Source organism: Heterodontus francisci, chromosome 15, assembly GCF_036365525.1.
Source record: "Heterodontus francisci isolate sHetFra1 chromosome 15, sHetFra1.hap1, whole genome shotgun sequence".
NCBI lineage: Eukaryota > Metazoa > Chordata > Chondrichthyes > Heterodontiformes > Heterodontidae > Heterodontus > Heterodontus francisci.
In genome coordinates, this window is record NC_090385.1 from 66,277,091 (window position 1) to 66,291,486 (window position 14,396).

Consider the following 14,396-nt stretch of genomic DNA (forward strand, 5'->3'; position numbering starts at 1 on the left):
TGTGATAAACCTATCTTAAGGCGATATAAAGTATTGGGTGTGGAACTGTTTTTAAAAAAAACATTTTACTGAAATGTAACTGGGCAGATATTGTGCTGTGATATTAGATTTCCTGTTGTAATCTGATTGGTGAATAACAAAAGTTAAAAAGAACCAATCAGAAGGAAAAAGATTTAAAATTGCTTAAACAGATTCTAACACAAAAATCAGAAGTCACTTCTGTATCAATGGTATCAAGTCAAAACCAAATATGTACTGAATGGAGAGTTAATAAAATGAATCCAAGGTGTCCAAATTGGAGGGCCTCTCAGTATAAAAATATAGGGCTTCATCTGGTATTGCTATTCTTCCAATTTGCTGTTGACTAATTCTGGTGTTTGTCCCACAGGCCTCTTGGAGCTGAAAGAGGAAACTATAGAGAGTTTATTGGCTGCAGCATGTCTTCTCCAGCTATCTCAAGTGGTGGAGGTATGCTGTAACTTCCTCATGAAACAGCTCCATCCATCAAATTGCTTGGGAATAAGATCCTTCGCTGATGCTCAAGGCTGCATGAATCTGCTTAAGGTGTCCCACAGCTATACCACGGTAAGGACTTCAAAGATTAATAAGTAGGGTCACACCAGTTTTTGTAGCTGTTTCCAGATGCAATTCCAAGTAGGCATTTTCCAAGTGAAGAGAAAAGCAAGGCCCTAAAACTTGAACCTACAGTAGTCTTGCTATCCGATGAGTTACAGTATTTATTAAGTGAGACAGTCACCAAGTATTTGATATAAAATCACTATAAGCATGTCATTCATTCAGCAGCTTCCTAGAATTATTACATACAAATATTTTTGTACAATAAATGTTATAGCTAATATCTTGGAAACTATTTTTAAGACATTAGTTTTGCTTTGCTTTTTTCCCCCTACATTTCCCACTGCATTGTAGAAGTCAGTGTGAAATAGGCAGCCTGATTACAGCTCAAAATGCATTTGGCATTAATCGGACTTGAATGTGTAAACTGCATTCAGATAGTTGCAAGGGTGTTGCCTGCAGGCAAGGGTGTGCCACATGGTGTCTTTCAGAATGGCATTAAGGCATGTAGCGAAAGGGAGTTTTAACTTGCACCAAAACCATATGCCATTCACCCATCACCCTTGTGCTTGCTGACCTACACTGGCTCCCATGATTTAAAAATTCTCATCCTTGTTTTCAAGTCCCTCAATGGCCTGGCCACTCCCTTTCACTTTAATCTCCTCCAGCCCCATAACGCTTCAAGATATCTGTGCTCCTCTAATTCCAGCCTCTTGAGCATCCCCAATTTTAATTGCTCTGCCATTGGTGGCCGTGCCTTCAGCCTAGGCCCTAAGTTCTGGAATTCCCTCCTTAAACCTCTCTGCCTCTTTACTTTGCTTTCCTCCTTTAAGACACTCCTTAAAACCTAGCTCTTTGACCAAGGGTTGGTCATCTGTCCTAATATCTCATTATGTGGCTCGGTGTCATATTTTGTTTTATAATGCCTCTGTGAAGCACCTTGCAACATTTTATTATGTTAAAGGAGCTATATAAATATAAGTTGTTATTGGTGTTTTTGAAATTCATGCAATGTTTGATCTGGAAGTGCTTCCAAAGGGGGGAAAAAGAATTTGGAAAATAATCAAATTCCTCAGGATTTTGTCCTTCACCTGAACACACACAAAAACACATCAAGATCTGCTTGTTTTTCGAGAGGCAAGTGTGTGACATAGTTTGTCTGCTCTTGTATTTTGGAATATCTAATAATTATCCAATTATTTTCCAACTAGGGTACTCAAACTATATCTAGGTTAACTGTATTTCTGTAAATCATCATATTGAGTGTTCATTGTGATGTTAGTAAATTGGTAATAAGGTCTCAGTTTTATAAGTCTTTGTAGGCTTGGACTTTTGTTTTATTCAAGAGCCCATTCCAGCATCTTGAGCACAAAATCTATGCTGACACTTCAGTGCAGTGTTGAGGGAATTGTTGTCTTTTGGATGAGATATTAAACCAAAGCCCCATCTGTCCTCTAAAGTGGGCATTAAAAGATCCCCTGACACCATTTAGAAGAAGAGCAATTAACCCCGGTCTCTTGGCTAATATTTACCCCTCATCCACCACTAAAACAGATTATTTGGTCATTATCACATTGCTTTGTGGAACCTTGCTCTGTGGAAATTGGCTGCTGTGTTTCCTACATTACACCAGTGGCTATCCTTTATTCACTGTAAGGCGCTTTGAGACACCCTGAGGTTGTAAAAGGTGCTATATAAATGCAAGTCTTTCCTTTTTTAATATAGTATTGTTGAAGTTGAACAATATGAAAATAAAGTAGACAACATTGTTCAACTGGGTCTTCTAAGGACATCAGACAGACAAAAATAGCAAAAGAGGTTAAACAGAAAATAGGAATTTCAAAGGAAAAAAATTAACAACTTCAAGGAATTTCTCTGCAACTATAAAATTAAAATGGTAAGAATTGGAACATTTCAATGTGATGTATTATTCGAATAGCTTTGCTGAAATGTGAAAACTGGATCCAGAATGCTGAAGTAAAGTTCCTGTGCTGTTTAATTTACAGATTATAAACTGAAAATTAGTTGTCTTAGCTTGAATTTGTGCAAGTGATGAGATTTATTTATAATGTGAAAAACAACATAGCATGGGCACATTATTTGGGAGTCACAAGGAAAGTTGATGGGGTTGTTACTGTCTACAAAAGTTAATGAAAAAATAGACCAAGAGGCAGAGAAACAAGAATAAGGTTAAATAATGTGATGCAGTGGACAGGTGTAACATCAGAGGTAATATGCAGTACAGAAATCAAGGAGTGAACTTGTCAGTAATCGCAGGAGTTGAAAAGACACATATTAAGTTTAACTATATAAATGCACATCATATTAGTTCTCATGTTAACCTACAGTAACTGTGTCACTGGTACCTTTAAAACACTGTGAAAGCTACATTGCACAAAATTGAGCTGTCCATTTACATCAGAAATCTACAAGGAAATAAATAATTTACCTATTCCTGACAATGTAAACAAAAACCTCTCAAGGCTCCTTCCCTTTCACAGCTTCCAGTAAATAAGCGTTCTTACAAACTGGTAAAAAGGGCAATTTCAAAAACTTTATTCTAATTTGCAGGTTCAGTTGATGTTGAGAAACCATTCTAGTTTCATTCTTGCTGTTTTAGATAACCTTCTAAACTTGTCAATTAGATTATAACCTTACAGCCTTTCTCCACCAACCATCACCATCGAAGATATGAATAAACAATCAGACTGCAATTTTCTTCTTCCAAATGGTCCTAAATTATTAAACATTACAATAAATTCAGGAACAAGGAGATTAAACTAGCTTTCTACGTTGGGATTAATATATTCTATAGTTTTCTATTATTGATTATTGCATCTCATCCAAGTGATCGTTATTTATGTAAGCCTACATAATGAGTGACAGCTAGATAATCGAACTTTTCCGAATCAAACTAGACCTTGTATTGCTTTGTAACAGTTCCCCACAGCCCTCGTCATCTGCTTCAGGAGATACACTTCAATGACCTCCCTCAACTATTCTCATGCTACTGCTCAGTTCCTGTTTTTACCTATATGAAGCAGCTTGGGACATCTTGGTACTGTGAAAGTGCTACATAATGGCAATATGCCATTGTTTTAAGTTGTTGCAGAGCCAAAATTAAATTAACTCCGCATAGACTGGGGACTAAATCTAGAACTTTCTGCTCTGTATGGCTAAATTATTCACTGAATAAACAGTCCTGTCCCAAATGAGGTTTGTGGTCAGGCAGCAACAAATTAAGATTGCACCTACGCAGTGGTCAGTGACGATAGTGTAAGAAATTGTTAGTCAATGCTAACATTCCATTCTGCCTATTTATTTAAATTTGTTTCAGAAACACTGTAAACAAGCTTTGACTACAGAGCTTTATTTATGGTTCCCAGGTTCACTTGAAGTAATGATCTGATCTAAATGTGTTGTCTTGCTCCAAGTTTAAGGCGAGGGCCACCCTGACTCATTTAAACATCCAGGAGCAGGGTATAAATTTGCATTCATTTTCGGGATAAATGCTCTATACTTCCTACCGACTCCATTTGAAAAAAACAGCACTGCTTATTTTTAACTGAATCTGCAATTGCACTAGACTTACTGGTAAATGCTTCTATGTGCATTGAGTGGACAGACTTGAGTTATATTATGACTCTGCTCTATTGCATTCCTTTTAGTGAGAGGAAGGACGTTTTTGAATCAAGGCCATTTGTATGGATGTCAGTGTGATGACGTGATCATTCATCTGCGCACACACACATCATGTACAGTATGTTGGAAATCTGTTTAAATTTGGGAAGAAAGCAAGCAATGGATTCCATTTGACGCAAAGCAACTGGATTCTGTTGGGGGGGCAAAGCAAACTTTAAATTGCTTCTGGCACTCCTGATGCTATTGACATCTTGCTCGACATCCAATATCCAGCCAGGACAGAGTTAACACTGCCACCTACACACTGGAAAACGAGAACAAAACACTGATCAGTGATCTGACTCCTGAGTTTTATCACCACTTTTGCCTCATTGTTAAGTGGAAACAAATCACTGCAGGGAAAAACTGACAGTATAATCATATTCTAAGATCGCTTCAGGGTAATTAGTCGTGCGTCTGCTGCATTTTACGTCAGGGGTCAGCATTTGCTGTCTGGAGAACAGAACAACACAAAGAACAGACACAGACAGTAAGTCATAACTGTAAATTATTAAGCGTTTGAGTATAATTCCTTCAGCTAACAATATTTTCTGCTAAAAAAAAGACTGACAGAATTATTTGTCATTGCAGAAAATAAAGACAGCATTTTGTGTCTAAAATTTCCCAACTTGGAATAATTTTCCATTTTCTTAACTGAAACTTTTTAGACTGTGACCATAGAATCATAAAATGGCTAGGCCAGGAAGGAGGCCATTCAGCCCAATGAGTCCATGCCAGCTCTCTGCAAGAGCAGCTCAGCTAGTCCTAATCCCTTCTCTTTTCCCTGTAGCCCTGCAAATATTTTTCTTCATGTTGTTATCCAATTCTCTTTTGAAAGCTATGATTGAATCTGCCTCCATCACACACTCAGGCAGTGCATTCCAGATCCTAACCACTCGCTGCATAAAATAGTTTTTCCTCTTGTATCTTTGGTTCTTTTGCCAATAACCTTAAATCTGTGTCTTCTGGTTCTCGACCCTTCCGCCAATTTCTCTCTATCTGCTCTGTCAAGACCCCTCACGATTTTGAGCACTTCCATCAAATTTCCTTTCAACGTGCTTTTCTTTAAAGAGAACAGCTCCAACTTCTCCAATATATCCTCATAACTGAAGTCCCTCATATCTGGAACCATTCTTGTAAATCTTATCTGCACCCTCTATAAAGCCTTTACATTCTTTCTGAAGTGCGATGCCCAGAATTGACCAAACCAATGTTTTATAAAGCTTCATCAAAACTTCCTTGCTTTTGTATTCTTAAGGCTGGATTTTTACATTGAGTGGGAAGCTCCGCCCAGAGGCCAAAATGTCAGGGGGCGAGCTCACCTCTGCTGGGCCCGGGGAGCTACGCCAGGATTTTATGCTCCCCAGACCCTTAATTGGACTTGGCGGGATTTCCACCTCTCTGAGGCAGGATGTCCCGCCACCACGAGCGGTGGCCACTGCTGGAACTGCACCCAACCAACAGCAGGATCGTGGACGTCGGCCCCAAAAGAGAGGTAAGTTTTGGGGCCTCGCCAAGGACAATCGGCCAGGCCCCAGCAAGGCAAGGGGGGGTCGGTTGCGAGGGAGGGTGGACTTTATTTCAGTGGGAGCAGTTGGGGCTTCAGGGAGGCCCTCTGTGAGGCATAGGGTACCCAATCAGGAGGGCACCACCCAGCCATCAAGGAGATTCTCTGGGACCTATAGTGCCTGTCAGCCACAGTTAAAATACCAGTGGCAGTGGGAGGAGGCCCTTAAGTGGCAGTTAATAGGCCACTTAAGCACCTTGATTGGCCTGGGGTGGGCGGGTGTTTCTTGCTGCCACCACCTCTGGTAAAACTACAGTGGGGACGGGAAGGTGTCGGGAGCGGCACCACCCACCTGCCACTCAATTTTACCACCCCCCCGTTAGCACCCGCTCCTGTGGAGGGGGGCAGCTGGGGTGGTGTCAAACAGAGGCATAGGCCAGAATTTATGAAGCCGAGGATCCCATATGCCTTTTTAACCACGTTCTCAATCTGCCCTGCCACCATCAACGATTTGTGCACATATACCCCCAGATCTCTGTATTCCTGCACCTCCTTTAGAATTCTCTTCTTTATTTTATATTGTCTTTTCTCATTCTTTCTACTAAAATGTATCACTTCACATTTCTCTGCCCTATGTCTGCCCATTCCACCAGCCTGCCCATGTCCTCTTGAAGTTTATCACTATCCTTCAGATGGTATTAGCTTGAATGAGATTATTTCCCCTACAAAAGCAGTGACATTAGAACATAGAACAGTACAGCACAGTACAGGCCCTTCGGCCCACGATGTTGTGCCGACCCTTTAACCTACTCTCAGACCTTGAATTGACCATTTATATGTGAAGGGCTGCTTGTCATATTCACAACACTGGAGGTGACACGGAAGCAACTGCTTAAGTGAACAAGTCACTTTTGCAAGCCAGCAGTGCAAATTTGTATTTGCTGGATGATAATGGCATGCTGAAAGCTTAACTCACCCATTTCCAGATCCCAGGCAGCAGACAGATAGCAACACTTTACCTCCAGCCATAACTCAGAACCTATCATGTGAGATAGCACTGAAAGATGGTATACTTTAATGAGTTTCTCATAAATCACATGATATGTTAAACCAGGGTTGTCCACCATGCGGCTTGCAGGCCAGGATCAAAGGTTCAAAGGTTCCCATCCGGCCTGTGGGTATAAACTGCACTGGGGCCGTTCCTCATCCTCACCAGGTCTCCGTGACTGCAGATGGGAAATTTCCCATTGCCGGACAGGCTTTTAAAAAAGATTGCAAGTCAATTTCAGAGCTGACAGATCCTGACAGCTGGAACAGCAGTTTCTGAACATCGGACAGATATAGGGTCTTTTAAAAGCTTGCCAGAAAACCCTGAATCTGTCAGAAATTTAGAAACTGCTGTTCCCGCTGTCAGGATCTGCCAGCTGTGAAATTGACATGTGATTTTAAAAAACCTGACTAACTATCTGCTGAGCGTGCCCACTCTCTGCAACTGGCAGAGAGAGGGAAAGGGGGACAGAGAGAGAGGGAGAGAGAGAGAGAGATAGAGAGGGAAAGGGGGTGAGAGAGAGAGAGAGACAGAGAGAGAGGGCCAGAGAGAGAGAAGCGAGCGAGAGAGAGAGAAAGGGGGACAGACAGAGAGAGAGAGAGAGAGAGAGAGAGAGAGAGAGGAGAAAGGGGAGAGAGAGGGAAAGTGGGACAGAGAGAGAGAGAGAGCGGGCAAAAGGGTACAGAGAGAGAGTGAGAGAGAAGGAAATAAGGACACAGAGAGGGGGAAAGGGGGACAGAGAGAGATAGCGAAATGGAGAGAGAGAGAGGGCAAAAAGGGGACAGAGAGAGAGTAAGAGAGGGGGAAAGGGCGACACACAGAGAGAGGGGGAAATAGGGACAGAGAGTGAGAGAGAAAGGGGGATAGAGAGAGAGAGATAGAGAGAGGGAAAGTGGGACACAGTGAGAGGGGGAAAGGGGGACAGAGAGAGAGAGAGAGAGAAAGGGGGACAGAGAGAGAGAAGGAAAGGGGTCAGAGGGAGAGAGGGAGAGAGAGAGAGAGAAAGAGGGAGAGAGAGAGAGGGAAAGAGAGAAAGAGAAGAGAGAGAGAGAGGGGGTGGGGAAGGGGGACAGAGAGAAAGACAGAGAGGGAGAGAGAGTGATGAATATCACTCCTGACAGAATGACATCTATCCAGAATTCTCCACATCACTACAAGTGTGCAGGCAAACATTGACTACTTGTGCAAGCAAATAAATGCTAGGTATCTAGACGGGTTGCATCTGAACTGGAGGGGCACCAATATCCTGGGCGGGAGGTTTGCTAGAGCTCTTCGGGAGGGTTTAAACTAATTTGGCAGGGGGATGGGAACCGGAGCCACGGATCAGTGGATGGGGTGGGTAGCTGTTGAACAGGCAGATACCGAATGCAGAGAGTCTGTGAGGAAGGTTAGACAGTTGACAGGGCAAAGTTGCAGCCAGTATGATGGGTTGAAGTGTGTCTATTTTAACACAAGAAGTGTCAGGAATAAGGGTGATGAACTTAGAGCATGGATCAGTACTTGGAGCTACGATGTTGTGGCCATTATGGAGACGTGGATATCACAGGGGCAGGAATGGATGTTGGATGTTCCAGGGTTTAGATGTTTCAAAAGGAATAGGGAGGGAGGTAAAAGAGGTGGGGGAGTGGCATTGTTAATCAGGGATAGTATCACAACTGCAGAAAGGGAGGTCGTCGAGGAGGGTTTTTGTCTACTGAGTCATTATGGGTGGAAGTCAGAAACAGGAAAGGAGCAGTCACTTAGTTGGGAGTTTTGACCCCCCAATAACAACAGAGACATGGAGGAACAGATTGGGAGGCAGATTTTGGAAAGGTGCAGAAGTAACAGGGTTGTTGTCATGGGTGACTTCAACTTCCCTAATATTGATTGGAACCTCCTTAGTGCAAATAGTTTGGATGGAGCAGTTTTTGTCAGGTGTGTCCAGGAAGGTTTCCTGACTCAATATGTAGATAGGCCGACTAGAGGGGAGACTATGTTGGACTTGGTGCTTGGCAACGAACCAGGCCAGGTGGCAGATCTCTCGGTGGGAGAGCATTTCGGTGATAGTGATCACAACTCCCTGACCTTTACTATAGTCATGGAGAGGGACAGGAGCAGACGGGATGGGAAAATATTTAATTGGGGGAGGGGGAATTACAATGCTATTAGGCAGAAACTGGGGAGCATAAATTGGGAACAGATGTTCTCAGGGAAATGCACGACAGAAATGTGGAGGTTGTTTAGGGAGCACTTGCTGCAACTGCTGGATAGGTTTGTCCTGATGAGGCAAGGAAGGGATGGTAGGGTGAAGGAACCTTGGATGACAAGAGATGTGGAACAGCTAGTCAAGAGGAAGAAGGAAGCTTACTTAAGGTTGAGGAAGCAAGGATCAGACAGGGCTCTAGAGGGTTACAAGGTCGCCAGGAAGGAACTGAAGAATGGACTTAGGAGAGCTAGAAGGGGACATGAAAAAGTCTTGGCGGGTAGGATTAAGGAAAATCCCAAGTCGTTCTACACTTATGTGAGGAACAAGAGGATGGCCAGAGTGAGGGTAGGGCCGATCAGGGATAGCGGAGGGAACTTGTGCCTGGAGTCGGAGGAGGTAGGGGAGGTCCTAAATGAATACTTTGCTTCAGTATTCACTAGTGAGAGGGACCTGGTCGTTTGTGAGGACAGCGTGGAACAGGCTGATATGCTCGAACAGGTTGAGGTTAAGAGGGAGGATGTGCTGGAAATTTTGAATGATATGAGGACAGATAAGTCCCCGGGGCCAGACGGGATATACCCACAGATATTACGGGAAGCGAGGGAAGAGATTGCCGCGCCTTTGGCGATGATCTTTGCGTTTTCACTGTCCACTGGAGTAGTACCGGATGATTGGAGGGTGGCAAATGTTGTTCCCTTGTTCAAGAAAGGGAATAGGGATAACCCTGGGAATTATAGACCAGTCAGTCTTACGTCGGTAGTGGGCAAATTATTGGAGAGAATTCTGAGAGACAGGATTTATGATTACTTGGAAAAGCATGGTTTGATTAGAGACAGTCAGCATGGCTTTGTGAGGGGCAGGTCATGCCTCTCAAGCCTTATTGAATTCTTTGAAGATGTGACAAAACACATTGATGAAGGAAGAGCAGTGATGTGGTGTATATGGATTTTAGCAAGGCGTTTGATAAGGTTCCCCATGGTCGGCTCATTCAGAAAGTAAGGAGGCATGGGATTCAGGGAACGTTGGCTGTCTGGATACAAAATTGGCTGGCCCATAGAAGTCAGAGGGTGGTAGTAGATGGAAAGTATTCAGCATGGAGCTCGGTGACCAGTGGTTTTCCACAAGGATCTGTTCTGGGACTTCTGCTCTTTGTGATTTTTATAAATGACTTGGATGAGGAAGTGGAAGGCTGGGTTAGCAAGTTTGCCGATGACACGAATGTTGCTGGAGTTGTGGATAGTGTGGAAGGTTGTTGTAGGTTGCAACGGGACATTGACAGGATGCAGAGCTGGGCTGAGAAGTGGCAGATGGAGTTCAACCTGGAAAAGTGTGAAGTGATTCATTTTGGAAGGTCGAATTTGAATGCAGAATACAGGCTTAAAGACAGAATTCTTGGTAGTGTGGAGGAACAGAGGGATCTTGGGGTCCATGTCCATAGATTGCTCAAAGTTGCCACCCAAGTTGATAGGGTTGTTAAGAAGGCGTATGGTGTGTTGTCTTTCATTAACAGGGGGATTGAGTTTAAGAGCCGCGAGGTTATGCTGCAGCTCTATAAGGCCCTGGTTCGACCGCACTTGGAATATTGTGTTCAGTTCTGGTCGCCTCATTATAGGAAGGATGTGGAAGCTTTAGAGAGGGTGCAGAGGAGATTTACCAGGATGCTGCCTGGACCGGAGGGCATGTCCTACGAAGAAAGATTGAGGGAGCTAGGGCTTTTCTCATTGGAGCGTAGAAGGATGAGAGGTGACTTAATAGAGGGGTACAAGATGATGAGAGGCACAGATAGAGTGGATAGTCAGAGACTTTTTCCCAGGGTGGAAAGGGCTATCACCAGGGGGCATAATTTTAAGGTGATTGGAGGAAGGTTTCGGGGAGATGTCAGAGGTAGGTTCTTTATACAGAGAGTGGTGGGTGCGTGGAATGCGCTGCCAGCGGTGGTAGTAGAAGCAGATACATTAGGGGCATTTAAGCGACTCTTGGATAGGTACATGGATGATAGTAGAATGAAGGGTAGGTAGTTAGTTTGATCTTAGAGTAGGTTAAAGGTTCAGCACAACATCGTGGGCCGAAGGGCCTGTACTGTGATGTACTGTTCTATGTTCTATGTTCTATCCCACTAAATCAGTGTCCAATATAGTGACCAGAATCTAAGTCAATAAATTAGTCTTCTCATTTAAAGCTTCTTCACAAAAATACACCACTGCTGTTTTGATTAATAGTAAGATAAATTTTAATGCCTTTATCTTCATGAAATTGTCTCACCAGCCCCCCATGTAAGACAAAAATTGTAATATGCCCCCCCACCCGAATAGGTTGGATAACCCTGTGTTAAACCAAGGGCCCATGTGGCTGATTCAGCTAGCCATAGAAGATCCCATGGTAGAATTCAAATATAAGCAATGAGTTCTCCCAATGTCCTAGCCAATATGATTTCCTCAACCAACACCCCAGGAAAAATACATTGATTGCTCATTCTTTTCACTGTTGTTTGTGGGATTTAGCTCTGCGTAAATTGGTTGCCGTGCTATCCACATGACTAGAATGACTGCATTTCAAGAAAGTCATTCATTGGATGTGAAACAATGGGAGATGTGAAAAGGCACCAGATGGATGGAAGTTCTTCCTTTATTAAATCGGCAAGAAGTTCATATTAGCAGTTTATACCAGCATGTCACTAAACTCCTGCTTCCCACCCGCACCACACTAAAGTGGGGAAGTACAAGTCAATGTGCTGCAACATAGCTATCAAACCAGGCATGAGATCACAGAGCAGGTTACACTACATTACAATGTAAATCAGTTGTAAATACATTCCAAATGGGAATTGCCAGATGTCGTCATAGAGTGATACAGCACCGAAACAGGCCCTTCGGCCCACTGAGTCTGCGCCGACCATCAACCACCCATTTATACTAATCCTACATTAATCCCATTTTTCCCTCCCACATCCTCACCTTCCCTCAATTCTCCTACCACCTACCTACACGAGAGGCATTTTGTTTTTTACAATGGCCAATTTATCTATCAACCCACAAGTCTTTGGTATGTGGGAGGAAACTGGAGCACTCGGAGGAAACCCACACGGTCACAGGGAGAACTTGCAAACTCCGCACAGGTAGTACCCAGAACTGAACCCAGGTCGCTGGAGCTGTGAGGCTGTGGTGCTAGCCACTGCACCACTGTGCCATGGCAGGCAGACTTTAAGGATTTAAGGATTTAATCTGCTATCCCCATTCAATGCTTGGGATTTCCCCTTCCTGCTCCCTTCTTCCCTTGAATGAGATAGCCAGATACAGTTTATTCAAAATTGATATTTTTAAACAATTGGCTCATCACCAAAACAAAATTCAAACACTGCCCATGGAACTTGTGGTAATACTTTCAGCTGCATTTCAGGTCATAACTTTAGATATGACAAAACCATATTTTAATTGTAGTTGAATTGCTATTCTGCATAGTTTTTGTAGAATCTTCATTGAAACATGTGACTTAAAGATGAATTCACTTAGTAAAACCTGAGGACATCCTGTTTAATCCCTTCAGTTGTGGACCCAACAATTTCCTGCTTCAGTATCTTTCGCACACACATGAAGCCCATCCTGATAAACAGTTTTGCCTATTTTTGTAAACTGAAATGGTCTTAGCTTCCTGTTCCTATTTTCCAGACAAAAACAGTGAGAGGTTGCGATAGGATGTGGATAATGGCTAACATCCCTTGTTACTTTTGAAAGCAGCACTTTAAATTCTGCCTGTTTGCAACTACTTTTCATTTTCTAACAAGCCATGAAAAGAGATGAAAGATTTCAGTATAGTACAAAAATAACTTGTGTCATCCAGGAATTCCGCCACATTTACGGAGCTTGCAAACTAAACAAGGGTGCTATGCCGCCAGGAGTAAACTTAAACATACCCAGAGAGTAATTGTCAAAAATAATACTGCTAATAAACATTTTGTTCAGTTGGCTCCTGGGGTATGATCAACACTGTTAAAGCTACATTTATCAGCATCCCCTACACTCCCTGAGAAAGTAATGATGGTTTGTACATTGAGCTGACTTTCTGGCATGGGACTGAAGCCACATGAGTCTTGCTTTTGAGTCAGAAGGTTCTGCTGACCTGCTGAGTATTTTCAGCATTTCTTGTTTTAATTTCAGATTTCCAGCATCTGCAATATTTTGCTTTTATTTCAGTGCTTAATTCACTGCCACTTCTCTTCCAGGAAGAAGTTCTGCTCTTCTCTCCAACAGGATTTTCGTTTGTCTCTTTTACCTTGTTCACCTTCATCGCTTTCTATTTCCCTCCTGGTGTTTGATAAAGTGTCTACCAAAACTAATTTTCACAGCCACATCTCCTTCCTCAGTGACTGTCTCCAGTTCCGACTTATTCTACGTGGATTCCAACTGAAGTTTCATCCTTCATGTTTTGAATCCACCCAGGATTATTGGTATCTCCGAGAAATGCAACGTTCCTTGCACCGCTATTCTCGCCGCATCCTGAGATCCACACTCAGTGCCATGCGCCGCCACATGTACACACTGAACCTTTCTCTCCAGCAGCACCGCCTCACCTTATCTCAAAGCTGTTCCAATCCGCAGTTTCATTTCATCCTTCGTCTTTTCCGATACATTAACAAAAAACTTTTTTTCTTCCTTTCAGGTGTTAGGGAACGCAAGCTCCAGCAGCTGATGGGGACAAATGCCCTTCTAGATCCTTCTTCCCCTTCACTTCCCTCTGACCCCACCCCTTCTGATCTGACCCCTTACCATGTATTCACTATACCCTCTGACCTCCCCCTCTCTGATGCTGAATGTTCTGTACTCAGCAAAGGTCTCCGTTTTATCCCCTTACGGCCCCACCTCAATGAATTTCGTGCTCGGCGTGACGTTGAGCTCTTCTTCCATCGCCTTCACCTCTGTGCTCACTTCTTTGACCAGGAGCCCTCCCCCCGACCAGCAACCCATTAACCCACCTCCAGCATTCCCCTTCTACCTGGACCCCTGCTTCTGGCCTCTTACCCGCTCTTGATCTTTTCATTGAAAACTGTCTCAATTTCTCTGCCCCGCTCACTCACTCTAACCTGCCCCCCTCTGAACTTGCCGCACTTCGTTCTGTCAGGTCTAACCCTGACATTGTCATCAAAGCTGTAGATAAAGGTGGTGCTGTTCTTGTCTGGCGTACCGACCTCTACCTTGCAGAGGCTCAGCGCCAACTCTCAGACACTTCTTCCTACTTCCCCCGGACCATGGTCCCACCACCAAACATCAAGCTACTGTCCACAGAACTGTCACTGATCTCATTTCCTCTGGAAATCTTCCCTCTACAGCTTTCATCCTCATAGTCCCGCAACCCCGGACAGTCCGCTTCTACCTCCTTCCCAAAATTCACAAACAGGACTCTCC

At 43.5% G+C, this 14,396-nt stretch overlaps 1 protein-coding gene across 5 annotated transcripts in view; it reads left to right on the forward strand.

Moving 5' to 3' along the window:
* Window positions 1–14,396, forward strand: part of LOC137377726 (kelch-like protein 4) — a 415,621-nt gene that overhangs the window by 312,051 nt on the left and 89,174 nt on the right. For all 5 annotated transcript variants that reach the window (XM_068047695.1, XM_068047698.1, XM_068047696.1 and 2 more), the window contains one exon: window positions 389–585. In XM_068047695.1, the coding sequence (XP_067903796.1) occupies window positions 389–585 (197 nt within the window). The remainder of the gene's footprint in view (window positions 1–388; window positions 586–14,396) is intronic.